The 23,854-nt window shown below is 33.9% G+C and overlaps 1 protein-coding gene across 5 annotated transcripts in view; it reads right to left on the bottom strand.

Annotated features, from left to right (window-relative positions):
* CCDC171 (coiled-coil domain containing 171) overlaps window positions 1-23,854 on the bottom strand; it is a 272,305-nt gene that overhangs the window by 94,667 nt on the left and 153,784 nt on the right. For all 5 annotated transcript variants that reach the window (XM_074330354.2, XM_088792782.1, XM_074330356.2 and 2 more), the window contains one exon: window positions 1,541-1,686. In XM_074330354.2, coding sequence (XP_074186455.2) covers window positions 1,541-1,686 — 146 coding nt within the window. The remainder of the gene's footprint in view (window positions 1-1,540; window positions 1,687-23,854) is intronic.

Genomic DNA, 23,854 nt, shown 5'->3' with positions numbered 1-23,854 from the left:
AATAATATTTTCTTTCTGTATAGTCTTTTTTTGCTATAATAACTGCGCGCAAACCATCTATGACCTTGACTAAAACTAAACAAAGTTACTAGTTTCTTCTATTAGCTTTGTATATTAAACTTGACCATAATAATTAAATAAAAGTTTAGATGAAAATGCTGAAGACGAAAATTTAATGGTAAATTATAAACTGAAAACTGTAAGTAAAGTATTAGCTCTCCAAATTTCACAAACAAGCCAAATTCCTGAATTAGCAGCAATGTTGTAAAGACACAATATGAACCTGGGGGTTTTATCTTGTTTTCCTTAATCTCAGAATTTTCATAGTTATAAGACACACTAGAAATTACCTAGGCTTAGCTTCTCATTTGATATGAGGAAACAAGACTGAACAAAGAAAACAAAAAGCTGATTTAGTCAAACTTATATTTTTGAAAAATGACAATTATATATATTTGATATGCTATAGCAATGTTATAGAACTTTACAATTTTCAAAAAAACTACTGGTAGGTATTCAAACATGCCATATTTTGGCCTGTGTAAACTGAATTTTTCATTATGTATGAGCAATTTCCCAAGCCCACTGGCAAAGCTGTGCATGTCCTAAGACTGCAGATCCCCCATTCTGTGATTTAGTTTACTACATTCATATTTCATGATGAGCATTTAACAAGAGTTTGTCTCAAATTTTTTTAATTAATATATATATTTTTGTAAGTACAGGAATCCAGAATTCCAAATTTAGAAAATACTGAGTTTACTAAAATTAGATGTTTCTTTAATCCATAAATAGATTTTCTTTAAGACATACGGTTGTACAAAGGACTATCTTAAAGTAGTCCATGTAATTTAATGTGGGGAACAAATAAAAATACCCAAGAGAACTATTCAATTTGAACTTCACGGTGTATGTCAACTTGATTACCTGATAAAAGGAAAAACACTCTCATCACATTTACATAGTTGCCCACTCTGAAAACTGTGTATGTTTTCTATTTAACATATTAGAATATACAGCTATAAAATTAAATGACTTTTCCATGATCGATATGTTTTTATTACACTTCAAAAGATGCTATGATATACATGTTGATTGTATACTAACATTTGTTTATGGAAATATTACTTGCAATATTAGTGAATTATAATATGTGCAGAGCAAAATTTGGAGGGCAGTGGGGCACAGGGGATACTGAATATGTGATAGAAAAAACTATGCATAACTTTTAAATAGTCTTAGATTTCATATTAATGAAAACATGGTTTCAAACATGTAACACTACAACAGAGCCCAAAATACACATAATTAGAGGTTATATAGAAACTTACACTTTTCTGAAGTTTCTCAATAAAATATACATTTAGAATGTTGAGTTAAGAGTTTTCTCTTTTTGAGGATATATCAGAGAATTTCAAAGAGAGACAGCTGTACTTTTGTTTTCTAACACTGTGTTATCCAGGGCTAAAACCCGGAGCATGAAAGTAAGAATTGATCTTTTGTCTGTTTTAAGTGATCTCCCCAAGGTCCAAATGCTCACTTGGCTGCCATGCGGAGAGCACTCTCTGCATCATGGATGTTCTCCTCCAGTCGACGCTTGTCCTGCTCCAGCTGGGTAAGATGTCTATTGAGCTGACGCAGAGATTGATCTTTTCTTCTCAGCTCCATCTTTGCCTCGGAGAGACTCTGCAAGCAGACAGAAGACAGAGTTACTTGTCAGCCCTGATAATTAACTTCAATTTATGCCATAGGCTATTAAACAAAGAAGGATACAGACTGACTGAGAAGTAGACTTGGGTCATTACACATCAAGGTTTAACAAATTTTCTGCAAAAATTTTACATACTTACTAATTAGAAATGATAGAACTGATAAGATTTTGAAAAATGTTTAGCTACAAAACACAACTCTATTTTATTGTTTAAAATACTGCAAGACAAATACATTTTATTCTTAATAAAAATATCAGGCTATAAAAACCTCCAGGTGCATTTTCTTTTAATGATGAAAAGAATAAAGATTTGGGGGGTGGGGGGAGCAAAGGGGAAGCACATGAAATTTAGAATTATTTAAAACCAGAACTACCACACACTCAAAGTGTGTATATGATTGAAAGCGGATTATGATACCTAGCAGAGAACAGGGAAGCCAAGATTTAAAAATACTACTACTGTCATCATAAATATATCTATAATAGTTCCTATAGACATGTCAATAGACAAACTGGACTCCAAAATAAAATTCACTTCCCATAAATAACTCATGTCAAGAATAGCAACACAACATGATCAACATGTTTCAACAGAGAAAGGTACAAATAATACTTGCATTTGGAATTATTTATAGTCCACAAATATTTTCCAAGTCACAAAAGTATGAAATGTGTTGATTGATATTTGCTGCTTGCTTTCATCTGAAATATTCACTTAGCATAAAAATTTCAAGGGGCAAGTATACAACTTAATCTTGGAACTTTAGGGTTAGTCTTAGAATCAGAAACTCGCAATTTAAAGGAAAATTTTCTAGACCTCATTTAAAATTCCAGGATGTAAAACAGTATAGTGATCAGAGTATCGCTTAGCACTAAAAACCTGCTCATTCCTTTGCCTATGAAATTTCTAGAATATAAGCTTATCAAACAGTTTTTCATTTAAATTTGTTGGACAGTGAGCTGAATAATTGATTGCATATATACAATATATTTTTCTTGTTGCTCAGAGGTTAGCCACACATTAATGTCCACAACTATGCTCCAAATATCCAGTAGAGAATAATCAAAATGTGATCGTTTCATTTGTAAAACTCTTCTGATAGTGTTCTTTTAATACATTCACAATAGGTAGTATAAGAAACTCAAGCTGCCTACATGGAGCTAAAACAATTCACTCTAAGTGTTAGTGAATTGCAAGCAATCATCAGTCAAATCAGGTATTTTTAAAATATTTAGTTTTTAAATTCAGTATTTCACATTTAAAACAGTCAAGTTGTTATCATAGAAATATAAGTCAAAAAAATAAAAATAAGCAAACTGAACTGTGATTACTTATTAGGTATCATATTTCATTTTAAATCTTTAGTTTAACAGACCTTTAAGAACATCCCACTATGGAAATAGTGACTGATTCAAGCCAACTTCAACAAGACAGCAAAAATTTTAGAAGCTGTAGTAAACCTACCGATTTTGTCCCAATGTTAAGATATTTAAACGCATTGAAGAATCATGAGATTTCTTCATTTAAAAAAATAAAACCCGTATTTGAGTCTTTTTAAAGCCAGTGTTTCTACATGTCTTATTAGGGAGACCATTTCATAGATGGTGTAGATGCTTGACCACTGCATGTACACCTGAAGCTGAATAATATTGTATGTCAACTATAATTTAATATATATATGTATAGTCACGAGATATGGAGTACAGCATAGGGAATAGAGTCAATGGAATTGTAATAGATATATACAATGCCAGAGGGGCAATAGATTAGGGGAGGGGAATTATCACTTTGTGAGGGGTGAAATGTCTAGCTATTACATTGTTTTGTCCACCTGAAACTAATAAAAAACAAAGAGAGACAGAAAAAATTTAAAAGAACAAAGGCTAAACCAAAAAAAAAAAAAGCCAGTGTTTCTGATTATCTTTCAGATAATAAAAAATGCTATTTTCTACCTATGAAGATAAAACAAATGACCCACAACCAGTTACACATAAAGCTTGAATTCCTTTTCCAACAGCAATAACAGATTTGTGTCAATCCATTCAAATTCTCTTGCTCAGTAACTCTTTATGACTAAGGGTGTATATTTGTGAGGGGTAGTGAAGATATATCATCTCTCTAGCCTTGTACAGATGCTGGTCCAATGTGAACTAACCCACAACCTCGGGATCACTATAAAAATCACACCTGACTTTTCAGCAATCCTGTGATATCCTTTCAAAGAAGACAGAACGCATAAAATTAAGATTTCTACTATGCCTAAATCTTCTTTAATTTTCATCTTTCAAGGGCAATGGCAGGGAGCCACCAAACTCTCCTAAAGCTTGCACCATTTCAGACGCATAGCTAAATAATAAACAAAAAGTGGCATAGACAAAGTGATATAGATCATACTTTCTTAGTGTGAAAATTAAGAGATAATACAGTTTTCTTTTTTTAAAAAAATCACAGTTATATAACTTATAGACACAGAACTCTCATTTTAAAGAGCTGAGGGACATAACAATAGAATCTACACACATCAATGGGCCCAGGAAGATGTACAAAAAACAATCAAGATATAAAAACTGATTCAATAATGCCTTTTCCCTAATAGTCACCTTGTTAGTTTATACTGACAAAAGTATTTATCTTTAAAAATTCTAACACTGAGCTTTCGAGAAAGAAAAATATATTTACATATATGTGTATATATGTATCACACAGGTGTACCTGTATCATATATAATATGTACTATATGTAAAATTTTAAGTTCAGCTTTTCTTTTCTCCTGTTCAGATTTGTCTAATTAAAACTCATGATAAACTTTATGGACTGTAATATTTCCAACGGAATGACGGAAACCAAGAGGGTGTGCCTCCAGGCAGCAAGGCAACAATGATAAGCAGCAGGTTAGCCACTAATTTCTCAACCAGGGTAGATTGTGAAAGTGTGATGTTCTGATATCCAAGAAACTGTTCAGGAGAGAATAGGATAAATCAAGTTTAATAACTCTGCTCCTAATTGTTCCCCCAATGCTCAACTCTAATTACTTGGAGAACTCTCCTGACTGTCACCTGATATTAAGTTGTTGGAGGCTGAGCCTGGAACAGCGAGATAATCAATAAACATTTAGTGGGGAGAAGAATGAAGATCCTGTTAAGCAGTGGGAACCTGCAGCACCCAAAGCCCTTCCGCTCATGAGAAAACCTGTGGGACAGCCATGGTGATTGCAAAGCAATAATCCACAGCACTGTTTCTAGGCCTTGAGGCCTTTAGGCAACAGTACGTTTGAGGAAAAAAGGTTAACACGGTCACCCTAATTACAGCCCACTTTCACATACTTCATATATAAGCGAAGACAAGCCAATTAGGTAGAAAGGAAGATAAGGGAAGTTTTATTTGTATACTAATTAAACCCCTGATGAAATTAAAGGAAAAACATACAGCTCTGTAATTGTGTCTGAGAAAGGTCACTTCAGGTTCAGTTATCAAAACAGCACAGCCTTGAGATATTTCACTTAATCCACAATACAGCCCTCATTTTGTAGTCTGGTCTTAGTATTTACCAAAAAAAAAAAAAATTCAAAGCCTGATACTGCATTTATCTTTAAACTGTGTGGTGAACAATTTTAACTGTAAGAAAGTTAATGCTAAATATGATAACAAGAGTTTTTAAAAAGACAAAGAAATAGTCCAGCTACACAAGAACCAATGCCACAATATTATTTATCAAAGATTCTGAGTTTTCATGTTAAACCCAAAAGGTTTTAAAGCAAATTTTTAGAACAAAATCCTAAACTATTTCAAAAGCTATTCTGCAATATATTTATTGTATCTAATTTTAGATAATGATATTATTGCTCACCTTCATGTACACTTCTCAGAATCCAAGAAAAAAAACACTATTCTTATAAGAAGATATTTTTATATCTGACTGCCTAAGATGGTCATGAAAAGCTATTTACGACTAATGAAAGCTGGCAGGAAAAGTGTGGATACCAAGGAAACACAGTCATGTGTCGCTTAACGACAGAGATTCGTTCTGAGAAATGTGTTGTTAGGCAATTTCATTGTTGTGCAAACATCATATAGTGCACGTACACAAACCTGGATGGTACAGCCTACTACACACCTAGGCTGTACGGTACAGCCTAGTGCTCCTAGGCTACAAGCCTGTATGGCATGGATAGAATACTGTAGGTAATTGCAACACAATGGTAAGTGTTTATGCATCTGAACACAGAAAAAAGTACAGTACAAATACAATATAAAAGATGAAAAAATGGTACACCTGTACAGGGCACTTACCCTGAATGGAGCTTGCAGGACTAGAGTTGCTCTGGGTGAGTCAGTGAGTGAGAGGTGAGTGACTGTGAAGGCCTAGGACATGACTGTCCACTACTGTGGACGTTATACACACTGCACATTTAGTTAGGCACCACTAAATTTCTAAAACAATGTGAGATTAAATCAAGCGCGAGAGAAGATGATGCAATCAAGAGACTCAGTGAACACTAAATGTATGAGGCTACTGATGGCGCAATACAGCATACTGTTAACAGCAAACACTTTTTATAAGTAGAAAAACTAATGATAAAAAGTATAATATAGTATGTATAGTAAATACATAAACCAGTAACAGAGTTGTTTATTATCATTATCAAGTATTATGTACTTCACATAATTATATGTGCTATATACTTTTATACAACCCACAACACAGTAGGTTTGCTTAACCAGCATCATGGCAAACACATGAGTAATATGTTATGCTACATCATGATGGGTATAACATCACTAGATGACAGGAATTTTTCAGCTCCATTATAATCTCATGGGACCGCCATCATAAATGAGATCCAGTGTTTACTGAAACATCGCATGACTGTAGTGAAGTATAGGGAAAGCTTAGAGATAGAACACATGGTAGATGTAAATGTCTAAAGATCTACATATTACATTTTTAAGTGTCTTTTTTCTTATCTATAGTTTCTGAAGTTTGATAATAAGCATGTATTACTATTGAACAAGAACACAAATTATTTTTAAGTCACACATAATTTCATATTTCTAAAGCTTTAAATGTTTAGTAAGGCTAAGAATTTTTAAATATTTTGTGAATATAGACCGAAATTCTATTAGCTTGCATCTATGAAAACATTTTGTGTAGTGGAAATTTTTTAAACAACAGCTTTATTGAAATATAATTCATATACCACATAATTCACCCTTTTGAACTGTACAATTCAATGGATTTTAGTATATTCACAGAGTTGTGCAACACCATCATGGGAGATCTTTTCTGAAGAGTTCTTTTTTTTAAAAAAAGCAAAACTTAACAAAACAACATGGCTACCTCAATATAGTATGTCTCATTTCAGCAAACTCTAATGTTAAACTATATATATAAAGTTTATAACTTTGGTGAGTTTCAAAAATACAAAATTTATAACATGAATTCCCTGAATCAGAATATTTGATTAATAAATGCAGTATAGTACAAAAGTAAAAGTTATCTGAAAACTGTGTTACAACTCTCCAATAAATATTTCTGGATGTCAAGGGAACCATCCAACAGAGTTCTTTCTCATAAGGGTACAGTGTAGTGGTGCTTTAGACCATTAGGCCAGCTAGGAAGACCGAGCCCCGGGGGATATCGCTTTTATAGATTTTCTTTTGTCTACTGGGAAATATCTATGGATCCACATTCCTACCAACTAAAAGCTAATGGCTTGTTCAATTTGGTATAAAAGTTAGTCATACAAAATGAAAGGCAAGACAACACACGCTAAAAAGAACTAAGCTACATTTCCTAGGTCAAGGGAAAAAACATCTATAACATTTCTTTTTTTAATTTAGTGCTGTCTGACTACATGTTTTGAATTAACATTCCTAGATTGTGATTAATTGGGCGAAACATCTCAGGGTACTAAAACTAATGTTGGAAAAGGAAAGCGCACTGTCTTCAGCCCTACTATTATAATGTGACAACCAAAAATGATACTAATCAAGAATTGAGTAGCTGCTGGGTGTATTACACTATGCAGATTGCCACAGAAAGGATAAAGTTAAAATGACATAGCCACCGAGTTTACAATTGGGTGCACAAGTTAGGGAAGAAACTAAAGAATAAAATAGTTTACAGTAAAGCTTGAAAATCTGTGAGATAAGCAACTAGATAATTTACAATAAATATACAATAGAAAAAGATGCTGCTATATGGTAACATTAATATAGGAATAGATTTTAGTCTTGGTATTTTATATTTTACATGGATAATTTGAATTAAAAGTTCGGCAATTTTAAGTTATCTTCCTTAGGAGATAACTTATCTTCCTTCCTTCTTTTATTATTTTCTAATAATAATCTTATGCAGAACGTAGGTGATATATATACTGAAGCTGAAGGTCAAATAACTTACTCACATTTGGGGTTGAATAAATAAATGACAATCCACATGTCCGGTAAGACAACAGATGTGGAAGTGTCCTATGAACTATAAGAGGCCACATGAATTTACCATATGAAGGGAAACATAATTAATGCAATACTTACACTTCTACCTATAGTGTCATTGCATAGTCTTCTTTAAATCCCCACCTATACAAAGCCAATTATGTTTCCTTTTTTTTTACATCATGTATCAACACATATAAACATAATTTTTTTACATAACTACTTCTATCATTCTTGAAAAAGATAAAAGGAAATAAACTAAAACAAGGTTAAAAGAAGTTTTTATAAGTGGGCCTTATGGTAGGTGATTATCAAAAAATGGTGCAAATGAGCAAGGAAAATTCACCTTTAAAATTTCAAAGTATACTGTAACATTTTGTCATATAATGCTTTATGGATATTGGTGTCATATTCTCACATATTCCTTTGAAAATGCCCTCCTAGGGGCCGGCCCAGTGACTCAGGTGGTTGGAGCTCCATGCTCCTAACTCCGAAGGCTGCCGGTTCAATTCCCACATGGGCCAGTGGGCTCTCAACCACAAGGTTGCCAGTTCGATTCCTCGACTCCCTCAAGGGATGGTGGGCTCCGCCCCCTGCAACTAAGAGTGAACATGGCACCTTGAACTGAGCTGCCGCTGAGCTCCCAGATGGCTCAGTTGGTTGGAGCGCGTCCTCTCAACCACAAGGTTGCTGGTTCAACTCCCACAAGGGATGGTGGGCTGCGCTGCCTGCAACTAGCAATGGCAACTGGACCTGGAGCTGAGCTGCGCCCTCCACAACTAAGACTGAAAGGACAACACCTTGAAGCTGAACGGCATCCTCCACAACTAAGATTGAGGGGACAACAACTTGACTTGGAAAAAAAGTCCTGGAAGTACACACTGTTCCCCAATAAAGTCCTGTTCCCCTTCCCCAATAAAATCTTAAAAAAAGAAAATGCCCTCCTAAATTCCATCAATATAAAAAGAAAAAGTTAATCCTCCCTGGTAAACTAACTGAGAGTGACCACTAGTAAAATACAAGTCAAAGAAAAGGAACGTCATGTAAGTGCTCCAAACACACTGAATACTATTTGTTCTAAGGCTCACATATACACTACAAGACTCTGGTAGACTTAAAGTGTTAGATAATAATGAGGTAAAGTGAGAGAAATAGTCAAAACACATTTTAAATAAAAATAAAAATAAAAAAGAAGGGTAATAAAGAGAATCATGAGGGCCCTCTCAACTAGAAAATACATCCAGGAATACACAGAGTAGGCAAGTGGTGTCGCTACATTTATTGTGACACATGGCATGTAAGCAGTAATGTGGTACTAATGATTTCTCCGAGTATAAAACAAACTGCATTTAACTGTCCTACAGACCTTATGAGACAGAAACTAGCTGCAGGTAACAAACATCATGATGCTGCTATAATAAAAGAAGCTCATATCTGACCCTAAGCTCTCTCAGTGAATACCTAAAAATACAAGCGGATAGAATATACACAGATTCTTCTGTTGAGCCTTATCAGCTACGGACTACTCAGCAGGTTCCAAAACCTTCACTCACTTGACAATCCTAGCTATGTGGAGGGCCAAAAAGTGGCTGAATTCCCTGGCAATAATTTAAATGAGTCAAACTATAAATTAGGTTGTAGAAATATATTTAGAATTAATTTTAAAATCTTTTGAGAACTACCTAAAATAATTATCTAAGAAGAATTTGAAAAAAATATGAATAATTTATAAAGGGCTTCATATAGTTGGGTTCTTGACATTTAAAAAAAAAGAAATTATTGTTGGAAGAATTTTTCAATTTCAAGAATTCTTTTTGTGATGTAGCTGAATAATAGGGTAGATAACCCTATATGATAATTAAAATACCCTCACATTAATAATTTCATGGTACTATAGAATTTAAATAACTATCTTGAATATGCTGCATATTAAATAATATTAATAACTGTAAATCAAGTATCAGCTGGTTAAAAATCAATAATTTAAGAGAATCTGAAGATCAAATTTAAACTAGAAAAATAAGCGTAGGTCCTCTTAGACTTAAATATAAATAAAACAAAGCCTGAATATTTTTCTTAAACGTTTATTCATTGGATAAACTTTTGTGTATTAAGTGTTTTACCACTGATTTCTATCATAATTTTAGAGGGATATGTATGGAGGAAAAAGTTCTGAACAGCAAACATTTACTTACTTTCACTATCTGGGGCATTTCATCTTTGTAATGAAGGCACTAGGCCTGTCCTTAAACAACGCCTATCATACTTTAAGTGCTCAAGAAATGTTTTCTATTATAACTTATCTCCCCCAAATCCTGGGTAGAGACGCGGGGGAAATAGCTTGAGAGACAACCTAACCGTATCATCGTCATCATACAAGCATTTTATAGCTACATAACTCACTTGATTATTCGCAGTCCAGTGAGGTAAATGACACCGTCATCCCTATTTCACATACAAGGAAACTGAAAATCAGAGAAGTAATGGTCCCAAGGTCATGTAACTAACTACTAAATGGGTTTATGCCAAAACGTGAGGCCAAGTCTTCTAAAGCGAATCCCTTATCCTTTTATCCTGTATCACAATGATATTAGTAACCATCTCTCCAGATTTTCCATAAAATCCACTGACTGGGAAATGCCCATGGAAACATAAAACCTGTACGAATATTTTACCTAATTATCAAGTTCTTAGTAAAATCAGTAAGGCATTTCAAGCTATTTAGATCTCTGCTTTCTACTTATATTGAAATAAACTCCAACAAGGACTTTTGTGTAATATGATACCATACTTTCAACATCAAAAAACAAAGCACGCACAATTCAAGATTCCCTGTGTGAAGGTAGGATGAGTCATCATTTATTAAATGTACTAATGAAACAAAAAATAAATATTTGCAAAGTAGGATGAATTATACAGCAAGCCATTGCAAGTACAGAATTTTGTATAATTCAAGACCATATTGGGCTGCTGCTTTTTTTCAGCCTTTCAAAAGCAATGGAGTTCTCTGTGTCTCTTTCCTTTATAAGTTAGCAACAATAGCACTGAACTTTCCCTGCAGATCTTGAAATTAGGCTGCCTAGTATAACCTCAACTTTTTAAATATTTATTACAAGATTTCTACACTATTATAACAGAATATCAAGTTCTCTAATATCAGCACTTGTAACTAAATGTAAGGAAATCTTAGCTACTATGTAAAAAGCCACCTAAGTGCCTAATTTAATCCAATATGCCACCCTTAAAGAATGGACACCATACAGACTATATTATAGTGCAAAGCAACAGAAGAATTAGTAATTAGAACTGAAATTTGTTAATCAAAGATGTGAAAGTAGAGTTGCATTTGATTTAAAAGAATTCTATTATACTTACTCTGAAGGGGATAAGGGAGAGGAGATGGGAGCAAAAAAAGGGAATTGGAAGAGATCAACAATTCAAATACAGTAGTCCTGGTGCCACTCCAAGTCAGAAACATTTATGTGCAGCACGCCTGTAATAGGTGACAGAAACAAAGCAAATAGCAACTACAACAAAACCTGATGTTTCACTTGGTTGCCCTCACTTCCCATGTAACCGTGAGACTGCATATATTCTAACAAGAAGGTAAAAGTAAGGAGGTAAAAAAAAAAAAAAATGTTTTTTCATTCAACTTGGCCCCTGCATGAAATCAGCTTCTTCACTGCCCAACCAAAGAAATGGCACCATATTCCAACATGGAAGAAAATCTGGCTGTTTTGGATTTGTTTAGAATGTCATCTCTAATTTAGCACACCTCCAAGGGACTTTTTAGAGGCATAAAAACAAATATAAACAGTTTACTGAACTGGGTAGAGTGAAAGGGGTGAAAAAAATAAACGGCTTAATTATTTTTCCACTAATAAGTTCAACTATCCCCCGTTAGATTTCACTAAGGGATTCCTAAAGATACTTCTGACTATACAAGATTTTGGCCTTATACGCTTGCTGATTCTAAAACTTAACCTCAATATAGGATGTGAGTCTACTGTATTTATTTGTTCATTCAACATACATTTATTATATGCCTATCCATGCCAAAGCTATAAATAATATAACTGGCACTTCCTAAATACTTATTTTAGGCCAGACATTAACACAATTAGTCTTCATAACAACTCTTTGAGGTAAGTAATACTATTATTCCCATTTTACAAATGAGGAAACTGAGGCACAGAGTTCAAGCAACTTGCCCAAGGTGACATACAGTCAGTTCTAAATCAAGCACTCTAACATGTAAGTAAATACAAAAAATAAACTCTTCTCAGAAATGACTTCCTATCTGGAAAGATAGAAAAGGTTTAAAAGGCAGCTAGTATTAAAACTAAATGGTCAGTATCGTGAAGAGCAATCTCAGCACAATAAAATGGCGTCTTCAGAGAAGTACTGGTGAGGTACAGCTAAAGGCCAGGTGCTACTGAAAACGGAAGGAAAAGGACTAGAAAAGTATATGTGGGCCATAGGTCAGAAAACTAGACTTTTTTAACCTTGTAAATGATGTTTGAACAGAACTCCAGGAAGAGTAGCACCAAGATATCTTGGGGGAACACATGAATTAGTGGACTCCCAACCCCTCCCCTTCTTTCAATCAGAACTTGCTTTAATGTTTTCAATGAGCTTTTGTACACAATTTTGTTCAAAGAATGGCTCGATGACTAAGTACTTGCCAACTATTGTCACAGAAAGCCATTGGAAGCTGCTGAAGGATTCCCAGCCGTGGAACAACATTCTCTGATCTCTGTCTCAGGGATCATTTATAAAAAACTATAGCTGCCAAATTAGAATAAATACAAGAGATCACTCTGGTCATACTGCAGCACCTCATTTACATCTTCAGTTGGACTCTAACGAAGGTTTAATAAGATTTCACCTTTGAATATAAAGATTCAGTGATATACTAGATTCAACGGAATTTTAAAAAGAACTGGCTTGTAACAGATAGTTTTCCTTAGTATGCTAAAGAGTATTATATCAAATTTACTTTTACATTGCTCAAGCATAGAGTATATATTACATATTTATTTCATATAAATGAAGCATCCTAGCCATATTTTTTCTATTTCTACTAATAACTCTATGAATTCCTACAAATTATTTGAATCATATGACAACCATAAATTATGAGTCACAGCAGAAATATATGATTAAAAGAATATATTATTTTAAGAGCACCAAAAAAAAAATGATTAACAATTGAATTTAGCTATTGTTTTCTAGGGAGAACTACAATTTGGCCTATAAATGTTTCTTTACATTTTATTATACCAATAGCAAAATGGTTATTACATTGGGTTATTTTGAAGAAAAAAGTGATCAAAAAGTTACCACTAGCAATAACCATTAAGTGAAGTTTCTAAATAACTAAATGAGTTATATGGTAACTGAACCATAAAAGTTATTTTTAACTTATCTAACAGAAATATAGAGCTTTTAATTCCTCTTCACGCCTATTAATTATATAAAAAGAGACTGAAGCTGAGTAACATAGAGGATGTTAAAGATGAAGGCTCACATCTAAAATAACCACAGTTTCAGCAACAGTTAGCAAATTCAAACAAAGAATTAGAAAAGAGCAGAGAGATGGGCCCAAGCCTCAGTGTAATTTCTTGAGAAACTGTGCTTAGGAAAACTTTTGTCAGTGTTTGGGTAGTAACAGTTGAAAAAATATTGTTTTCCTGGGCAAGTAACAATATAACAAAGCATTATTTTACAGCTTTGCTTCGAATGGAATTTTCCCGTATGAGGAAGTTGTGTGTGTGTGTGTGTGTGTGTGTGTGTGTGTGTGTGTGTGTGTGTGAGTGCGCGCATACACATGTATATATACATACTCAATAAATAGTACCATTTTGATTACAAAGAGCTTCCTATAAAATTAGTATGGTTTACATTTCTGATACCTATGTAGCAACCCATTCACCTGAAGAAAAAAACACAGCTGTTCTAGCCTTCTAAATGAGCGACATCTCCATCTAGTGGTAACTCCTTGAAATGGCAGGCATATGGCTTCTGGAGCCTAGAAAATGCTTTACGGAATGGAATGTGGTTAAGTATTCTAGAACACTCAAGTTTACTTAGAGAAAAACAACATAACACACTGAATAATATTTTTCTTTTTATACTAAGAAAAACTCTACAGCAAGAGAGAAAAGTGCCAGCTAGACATATGCATCCTTGTTTTCAACCCTCCAAACAAACTAGGGATAAAAGCTACAGATTTAGTTAAAATGTAAAGTTATACCAAATCCAGTCAATGTGGCTAACTAGAAACCAGATCATTCATCTATCCTGCAATTTAGAGAGTAAAAACAAAATTAGTTATTGTAGTGGATTCCATTTGTTCCACCTCACTAAGGAGAAAGTATGCTCTCCAGTCCTACTGATACCGTGTTTCCCCGAAAATAAGACCTAGCCAGACCATCAGCTCTAATGCGTCTTTTGGAGCAAAATTGAACATAAGATCCGGTATTGTATTGTACTGTACTGTACTGTATTGTATTGTATTATATTATAATTTATTATACTGATCTTATGGTAAAATAAGACCGGGTCTTATGTTAATTTTTGCTCCAAAAGATGCATTAGAGCTGATGGTCCGGCTAGGTCTTATTTTCGGGGAAACACAGTATCTGTCTTGACAATGTAATTGGTAGTACCTGTTCTGGAAAGAGGATTATATGTTCCCATCCTGTCAGATCTGGAAGTACCCAAGTTATTGTCTTTGGCCAATTAAATGTGAGCAGAAGTAAAATAGTGTCACTTTCTAGCAGACACAAGACAAGCAATGTTCTATACAGAGACCTTTCCCATGAGACTGGCAGCATCCGAGGCAGGGGCTACTCTATCAGCCATATTCAAAGGGTGAGGAACCATCTAGCAGAAGCAGAGCATTTCCCTGATGGAAATGTATAACGTGTGAGAAAGCACTTGTAATGTCACTGAAGTGGAGTCATTTGTTACTACAACATTACATAGGGTATCCTGACTGATACAGTTCTATCCTATATATGGCAATATACTCTAGAATTTATACAACTATGAAATCATCAATGGGTACTTTAGAAAATCAGTTTCTAGCCTGATTTAATATTGGATCATCAGTAGAAGAAATGAATTTTAATTAACTATTAAAAACCACAGAAAGTCATTTGATTATTAGTCAGTATAAAGATATGATAAAAACATATCACTATCTTACAGAAAAAAATTGAATTTTCACATTACAAATTAAAATAAATTTATCTGTACTGCTATAATTCATAAAAATCATTTTCTTCCAAAAACTTTCCTAACTTGTATTTAGTGTATATATGTTTGAATTTAATATTTTCCACTCTGAAAGATCTAATGAGAGAAAATGTCTAAATAATTCCTTTGTTCTTTTTCTTTTCCTTCTTAAAAATAAACTATATTCATTGACACTTTAAAATGGCCATGATATATTTCTATCAAGTTTTTAAAAGGGCTACTATAACATCGTAAAACATGATACCATATCCTTAATGAGTATATGATACACCTTTTACTAATATGCATGTAAATATATAAATGTATACATTTAAAATTTTGAAAGTATACACCAAAATGGCAACAAAAATACCTTTTTCTTATTAGTATTTTTCCATTATTTTCAACAGACTATATATAAACTTTATGAAACAAAAAAAATGCAATTGACACAATTTTCATAAGATGAACTTTCATCACAAAATCTTAATTTAAATTTATATACAATATATCATAACAGTAGCTGAAATTGTTAAATATGCTCTACTAAACAAGAATAGGAAATTAATCAGTTACATAACCTTATATCAAGTGATGAATATATATATGTATAAAATGCATTTAATCACCATCATTTATCAAACTCCTTGGGAAAGAAGGTTTCAATTATTTGTTCCCTTTCAAGAGAATAAGCAGTGAGGGCCTTAATATGAATATTTCTTATGCTAATAGTCACATCTAAATACATATCCAACTGATTAAGGGGATTATGACAAACCCTCTCCATAGTTAAAGTTGCCTCTTTTTAAGACTTTTCACCATGACATAGTATAGAAGCCCTAAACCTACATTCTTTACAGACAAATGATTTTCTAAATTCCACAAGGACTCTATGTCTGTTCTGTGTCACAGGACTCAGATCAGAAAAACAGATGAATTCTATTTCTATCACAGAAGCACTCTTGATGATTTTGGCGTGCTTTGATACTCTGATTTTACTCCTGAAATAAGATTAAAGCACTATAAAGGTGTTTCCTGTTTCATCCATCACAGCAATTTTTCTTGTTGGTACCCTTAACAATAATCCTTGTACAGTACATATACCTCCCTAAATACATTTTAGAATTGAGCCAGGTTTTTGCTATCAGAAAACAAAACTAACAAATATGTTTTACCCTTTATAGTGTTTGGCATTCTAATTTTATAGCGGTTAACACTACCTTAGTTTTGTAAATTAAAACATAGTAAATACAGCATTCCATAAGATCAAAGCACTAGAAAGTCATTCATTAGGTAACTTTTTAATTGTGAAAATACTAAAATACAGTCCAATTTTTCAAGATTAATAAACACTGGTGTTTTCTGAAATAGCATTAAGTCAGTGATGTAACAGTGAAATATTACTATACTTCGAAATAAAACTTGAGCATGTTAATTAAACATTTCCTATAAACAGAATGGTTTAATGATTTAGCCCTACATAGGAGTAAAATTACCTCTAAAATGATTTAAACATCACCACTCTATCTTGTCAGAAATATAAACCTATAATGAGGCAATTACCTCCAAAGTCTGAGACATTTGTATTTATGCTCATTCCAGTACAAATGTAATATTCTAATGTCGGTTACTAAAATTGTTCACAGTTAATAATTCTGAAACAAAACCATCACTAAGTCTCAGAAACTTTAATGAAAACTAAAACACATTCAGAGAGTAAATAAATTTTGATTACCCTTTATGTTATAATGTACTATTTACTAAATTAAAAATGGACCCATTGAAACAACAAATAAAAGTATTTTCATAGTTAACCATGGACTATTTGTAATTAAAGTATACAATTTTGGTCATTGTTATAGTGCATTCAAAGGAAATAATTTTTCTACTAGAGAAAAGTCTTACTATTAACATTATCATCATCAATAAACACTTTCAGTTCCTTGTTCCACCAATTACTAGCTCTACGACCTGGGGCTAAATTCTCTGTGCTTTGCTTTCCTTATCTGCAAATTATGGATAGTAATATTTATCTTAAAAATTATTTTAAGGATTAGATGAGATTTACCTGTTAATTACTTAAGAGTGCTGAGAAAATAATACCTAATCTAAGGACAGGTGTTAAAATTTACAGTCCCTGAAGCCACAGTCCACAACAGAGGTTACAGGATTACAGAGAATCTCTTCTGAGAAATACAAATCGTAAGATTATAAAATTGCGTGTTTATATTACACAAAGTATTTTTAGCATATTATTGATTCAGTTAATCAAAGAAACTAAAGACTCTCATTTAACAATGGCAAAAATCATCTTCAGTCATTTTATATTTTATGTGGTATGACATAAATGAATATCATTTACAAAATTCCAAATAGTTTACATATACTTGAAAACTGGTTTTCAGACCAAAATGTGTATTTCAGACTAAAACTTAGCTTCATTTAAGGATGGAGTACCAAAAGGTCAAATGCCAACCACAGCTAAATAAGGTCAAATTAGAGGAAAAAGAGATTTGACTCCTACCAGATCTGACAATTAAGTTCGCGAACCTTGTTGCAATGATGTTGCTAACAACCTTTTTTGATATCAGACAGGTTTCCATTATGAATTTGTACCAATTGGATAAACAGTTAACCAAGTTTACTATTTGGAAGTGTTGAAAAGGCTGCATGAAAAAGTTACATGACCTGAACTTTTCACCAACAATTCATGGCTCTTGCATCACAACAACACACAAGCTCACACGACACTGTCTGTACTCACCTGATCTGGCCCCCAGTGACCTCTTTCTTTACTCGAAGATAAAGGAGATACTGAAAGGAAAACGTTTTGATGACATTCAGGACACCAACGGTAATACGACGACAGCTCTGATAGCCATTCCAGAAAATGAGTTCCAAAGTTGTTTTGAAGGGTGGACTAGCTGCTGGCATCGGTGCATAGCTTCCCAAGGGGAGTCCTTCAAAGGTGACCGTAGTAATAATATTCAGCAATGAGGTATCTAGCACTTTTTCTAGGATGAGTTTGCAAACTTAATTGTCTGACCTCGTTACATCACTGAGAAGCCCATTGTAAACTTAGTTGGCCTATGATATTTCACAACCAAAAAATTTAAAAATAAAAATCTTTACAGACTTAAACTTTAATGAAAAGGAAATGAAAATCCTGGGTAAAGTTGAATAAGATGAAAAGTAAAGACACCCTGAAGAAAATTCCATGTAAGTAGTAATTCTTTACAAACAGCAAGACAAACAAATATGAGGCCAGGGCAAGGTACAAAAAATAATTCAAAACCAAATACCCAGACACCCTCTAACTATAAAGGACTTTAATATTGCAACAAAACCAGAGACAGAAAGAAACCCAGAAAAGTCATATACATTGATATTCAGGCCACCAGGAAAAATATGATTTCAAACATTTTTTAAAAGGCTGTTTTGTAGGCTTATTGATTTCTTTTGCACATTTCAAGGTAAAGTAGTTACTTTGAGTTGACTCAATAACATAACAAGGATCTCTAAGGAATCTGGATTTAACAAGAACCCTATTTTTGAAAGAAAATCTAAAAACAAGTTACAGCTCAAACTAACTATAATAAATGTATGTAAGTACATGTGCTTAACATGCAATCTACTTATGCAATAATCCCATATTTCTTCCAAAGCATAAGTCAATAAATCTTTCCTGTTGCACTATAAATTCCAAGGTCATGGACAAAGATGTTTATTAGTATAATTACAATGTAGAAGTAATACCATTAAGCCTCCAGTTCCAGGTTTTGTAAATTAATAGAAATAGAAGACGAAGAAAGTGTCAAGTGTGGTTTTAATTCTTAGACACACACACACACACACACACACACACACACACACACACACACACATTCCTGGTGTAGCTCTCTTCTTTTTCACGATCTAACTTTCTGATTTAATTTTCACTTGATCTTTGAAGTTACTCACATTTTTAAAAAGTACTCACAAAGTACAGTTTTGTGATCATTAAAATTAAGACACGGCCTTAAGAAAAGAGGAAGAGCCAAAATTGATAAATGGCTGAAGGGAACTCATTTATAACACAATTAATCACTCAACTTTAAAGAAATTCTTCAACAAGATCTCTATGTTCAATTTCAAAATACTTAACATTCTACACAAGTCTTAAACAGTGTTTGAAATCTATCTCTATATAACTGCAATATGCATAATACAGTAGGTTCTTGATTGCCCTTCAATACCCAATGGCTTCACTTTCTACTCCCAATAATAGCAGAGAATCAGTATTTCAGAAAAAAAAAGTTTTTGACATTCTGGTCAAAGATTTTGGGTGTTTGGTTTCACATGAGAAAGAGAACTGCATTAAACAAAAATATCTAATTTTCAAAGTATGTGCTTCCTATTATTATGGACTTTGTTATCATTAGAAATGCTTGAAAAGATGAGGCAGTTGTTTTGAGGTTGATTTGTTTTGTTTGGGGGAAAATCTCTTTTTTAATATGCTTTCCTTCTAATAAACAGCAAAGAGTAGTACAGTAGGTACTCAGAAAATAGCTACCCCTGCTTTCTTCTGTCACTAGAGAATATATGAATTATAATACTATAGAGATCGTTATGCACCCTTTGGTTACAGCATATCTAAAACATTAAAAGCTAAAGAAAATCTCAGGTTGTCTAGATCTGGCGGATCTTTCATGTCTTCCTTCTAAGAACTTTTCACCACCATAGAAACAAACAACAATAAAAACACTTTCTTATAAGGATATTTAGTTTAAACTATATAGTCACTTAATGCCTCAGCACTTATGAAAATATAAAGTGACCCAAACAGCATTTCAACAAGGAATTTCTGGGTACACCAATGGAAGCACTACCTGAGGACAACAGACCTAGTCAAATCTCAACACTTCTGTAAAAACACCAACTCCTCTACCAAAGACAACAGGTAACTTTATTCTTAACAATCTCCACAGACTTCCCCAATCTCACTTATTCACTAGTTGAGCTGCTATTGATATTTGCTACCATTACGACACAATTCTTACACATAGTTTTAACATACATAACATGAATCTCTTGCATAACAAGTTTTGCAGTCTTGTCAGTAAAAGAGAAAACACATGGTAAGCAGATTCATAGCAATTTAAATTTTAGCTACTTTAGACGTTGAAATTAGTAACTTTCATGGTTCCCTGTTTATCCAATCTCACATCTTCAGATCTTTCACCTCTTCCTTTCCTTCTTCTCATTCTCTCTATGTATTTTCAAGTGGCTTTCAATTCAGGCACACCTAGGTGAACCTAAACTTTGTAAACTTGACCACAATTTTCCTTCAGGTCCTCATCTATCATCTTTTTGTTGTTGTTATCGTTGATTTTCCAAAAGTAAGAATCTGTATCTACTACTTTCATTCCCCATCCACACACCAGATGCAATGAAAGAGTAGGAATTTTAGAGCCAACAAATCTAAATACAAATTCCTACTTTAATACAAACTAGCTAAGGGAACTTTATCAAATAACTTACATCCCTGAGTCTTATTTTCCTTATCTGTAAAACAAAAACAAAAACATTGTGCTGTCTATATCATAGGTTGTTGTGAGGATTGACTGTTATGATATATTTCAAGTATCTAGCAGAGAGCCAGATACAGTAATCAAGTAATAAACAAACTAAATGCTTGCTATTCTTTGCCACGGAAGTCTGGCCTCTGGTTCCACCATTCTCCTAACAGAGGCAGGACTCAACCTGCTAGTGTCCAGCTTCCATTATATGTCAATCAAGAAGGAGAAAACTGACTTATTAACTAAGGATACACAAACCCTGGTGATTATTTTTGCAAATCAACGGAAGTTTATTTCAGGACCTGTTTTTAGAAAAGAGTGAAATAACGTTACAGAAAAAAATAGTTTTAATGTAAAATTTACAACTCTCTGACAACCTACAATTTTCACAAATAATACCACTCAGGCTTTTATAGTACCCTCTATCTCTACAAAGGCCCTCTCTGTTTTGTAGTATGCTTAAGTATATACATACAGAGGTGCCAGAAAAATGTATACACATTTTAAGACAGAAAAAAACTATTAAAATTTTATTACTCAATATATACCAATAACCAAAGACGAATACAAGTCACATTTGACTTCTGCAGTTACAAGACGTGCTCAAAGTGGTTACCATCAGCATCCAGACACTTCTCATTACAGCAAACAACTGCTTGAGCAACACTGATCAAAGTGTCCACTTGTATACATGTTTTTGGCATCCCCGGTGTATGTTCTCCCCTAATAAACTGAGATGTACTTGGGGAAAGGAACAATTATTTGTTGAATAAATCTTGTCTTTGAAAACTATCTTCTTTTAAAGGGTTTCTACATATAAATCTAAGCATATGCAGATATATTTTAAACACAGTTTTCGATATAGATTCAAACTCACTACATAATATTTCTAGGTATTTGACATCACTGAACAAGCTTTCAATGAAATTTTTCACATAAAGCTTTCCTAGGTCCTGCTTTTCTGTATCTCCTCTTTTTTCTTACTGCGTTCCAAATAGATCTTTCTTATATCTGTCTGCTCTTTCTTTCACGTCTTCAAGATATTTCATCTATTCCTTAAATCTGACTCTTCACTACAACTACTGACATGCATTTCCTTACTCAAATTGATGATCATCTCAAATTAAATAAAATCAAAAATTAGAATCATAATCTCTTGGATTCCCCAAATTGATCCCCCACTCTATATCTTTATGCTAGAAATAATATTAATCTTACAAAGTAAAATATTAATTAATCTTTTATTGCTCTCTATTCCTATAGCCTCTAATATTTTCTCTGTTATGATGCACTACTATTGAAGACTTCCAAGAAAGGTCCTCATCTCAGATTTCTTTTTTAATGGGTTATAAGAAACAAGATTAATCATTTTCCCTCATTCTCACCCAGAAGAAAGCAGGTCAGGTATGAAGAATTCTAATATTAATTGCTCAGGCACAAAAGAAGGATAGCTTAGAAACAGAAAAGCTTATTCAGCTACAACAAACAGGGGGTTCAAGGACCACAAGACCTTTGAACCCAAGTGGCCTAGTCAATATGAAAGGAACAAAACTTAGGGCACCTGCATCTAACTAGCTTAATCAGATTGAAAATACACATACACAAAATTAGGAATAAGAAAGAGTTGATAATATGAGATACATGTAAACTTTTAATGATTATAAGGAAAAATATGGCATATTCCTAGGCACATATGAAGTATATTTTCAAACTTGAATGAAAGGTGTCTATAAATATATAGAGTCAAGCCAAGTCCAAGAAGGCACAAAGTCCACTTCAAATTGACACTTCCTCTCCCCATCACTATTCCATTTTAGGAAAAAGTATCAACAAACAACAACAAAACAAAGGAAGAGGGGCGATCAACAGAAGAAAGATTTCAAAAAATATAGATGAAAGACGGGAACAGCTGACAAATGAAGTGCGGCAGAGGAAGCTTCAGCCTACTAGACTGTATACGGAAGACATGTACAGAAAACAGGTGTGTTGCTCGACAACCTACAAGAGGCTCGAGACATGAAAACACAAGGTACCCTACAGAGCAGGAGTAAGTCAAGGTGCAAAAGACAGAAAGCATCTGGAAGACGGCACTCAGAACCACGTACCACACCCCCGGCCCCCTCCCCCAACCATGTGCAATCCACAGACATTTACCTGAGAAAAAAAGAGAAATTTGCTCCATAAAACAAACTAAAACCAAACAAGAATTATGGATGAGTTTTCTAAGGGTATGAGTGGCAGTGCTACAGAATAAAAACCAGCATACTCATTTGGGGGTCACCGAGCCCAACAGCCAGCTAGCTCATGGCCCATTCACTCTAAAGGAAAGCCAACCAGTCACCAAGTCTTGCCTCTATACAAAGAGCTCCTAATTAGCTTTTCTTTTTCTTCATTCTTAAATATGAATGACCAAATAAATCTTACACATTTGAGAAAATCTTAGTTCCGGTTCCTAGCGCTACATAACAAATCACTCTAACACGTAGTGGTGTAAAACTACTATTCATTAGGCTTTCAGGTTGTGTGGATCAGGACATAGAACAGGGAGCAGCAGGCACTGCTAGTCTCTGCTCCTGATAACTGGAACCTCACCTGAAGGCTCGTTCACACACCTGGCAGAGGAGGCGTACTTGCTGCCTGAGACTTTAGCTGGAACCATTGGCTATAAACAGCCATACTTAGTTCCATGTGACCTGGGCCTCCCCAGAGAATGATGGCTGAATTCCAACAGAGAACACTGAGAGATTCTAGAGAGAGCCCAGAGCCACAGGAGAGAAGAAACAGGCAGAAGCCAGGTGGCCTTTTATTACCTAGCCCCTAAAAGACATGCAGGGTTGCTTCCACCTTATTCTATTCACAGGGGGCAGTCACAGAAGCCCACCCAGTTTCCAAGAAAGGGAAATA

The sequence above is a fragment of the Rhinolophus sinicus genome, chromosome 16 (genome assembly GCF_057876585.1).
Source record: "Rhinolophus sinicus isolate RSI-liver-muscle chromosome 16, RSI-T2T, whole genome shotgun sequence".
Taxonomy (NCBI): Eukaryota; Metazoa; Chordata; class Mammalia; order Chiroptera; family Rhinolophidae; genus Rhinolophus; species Rhinolophus sinicus.
Note: the sequence above shows the minus strand (reverse complement) of the source record. Positions and strands in the feature narration are given on the sequence as shown.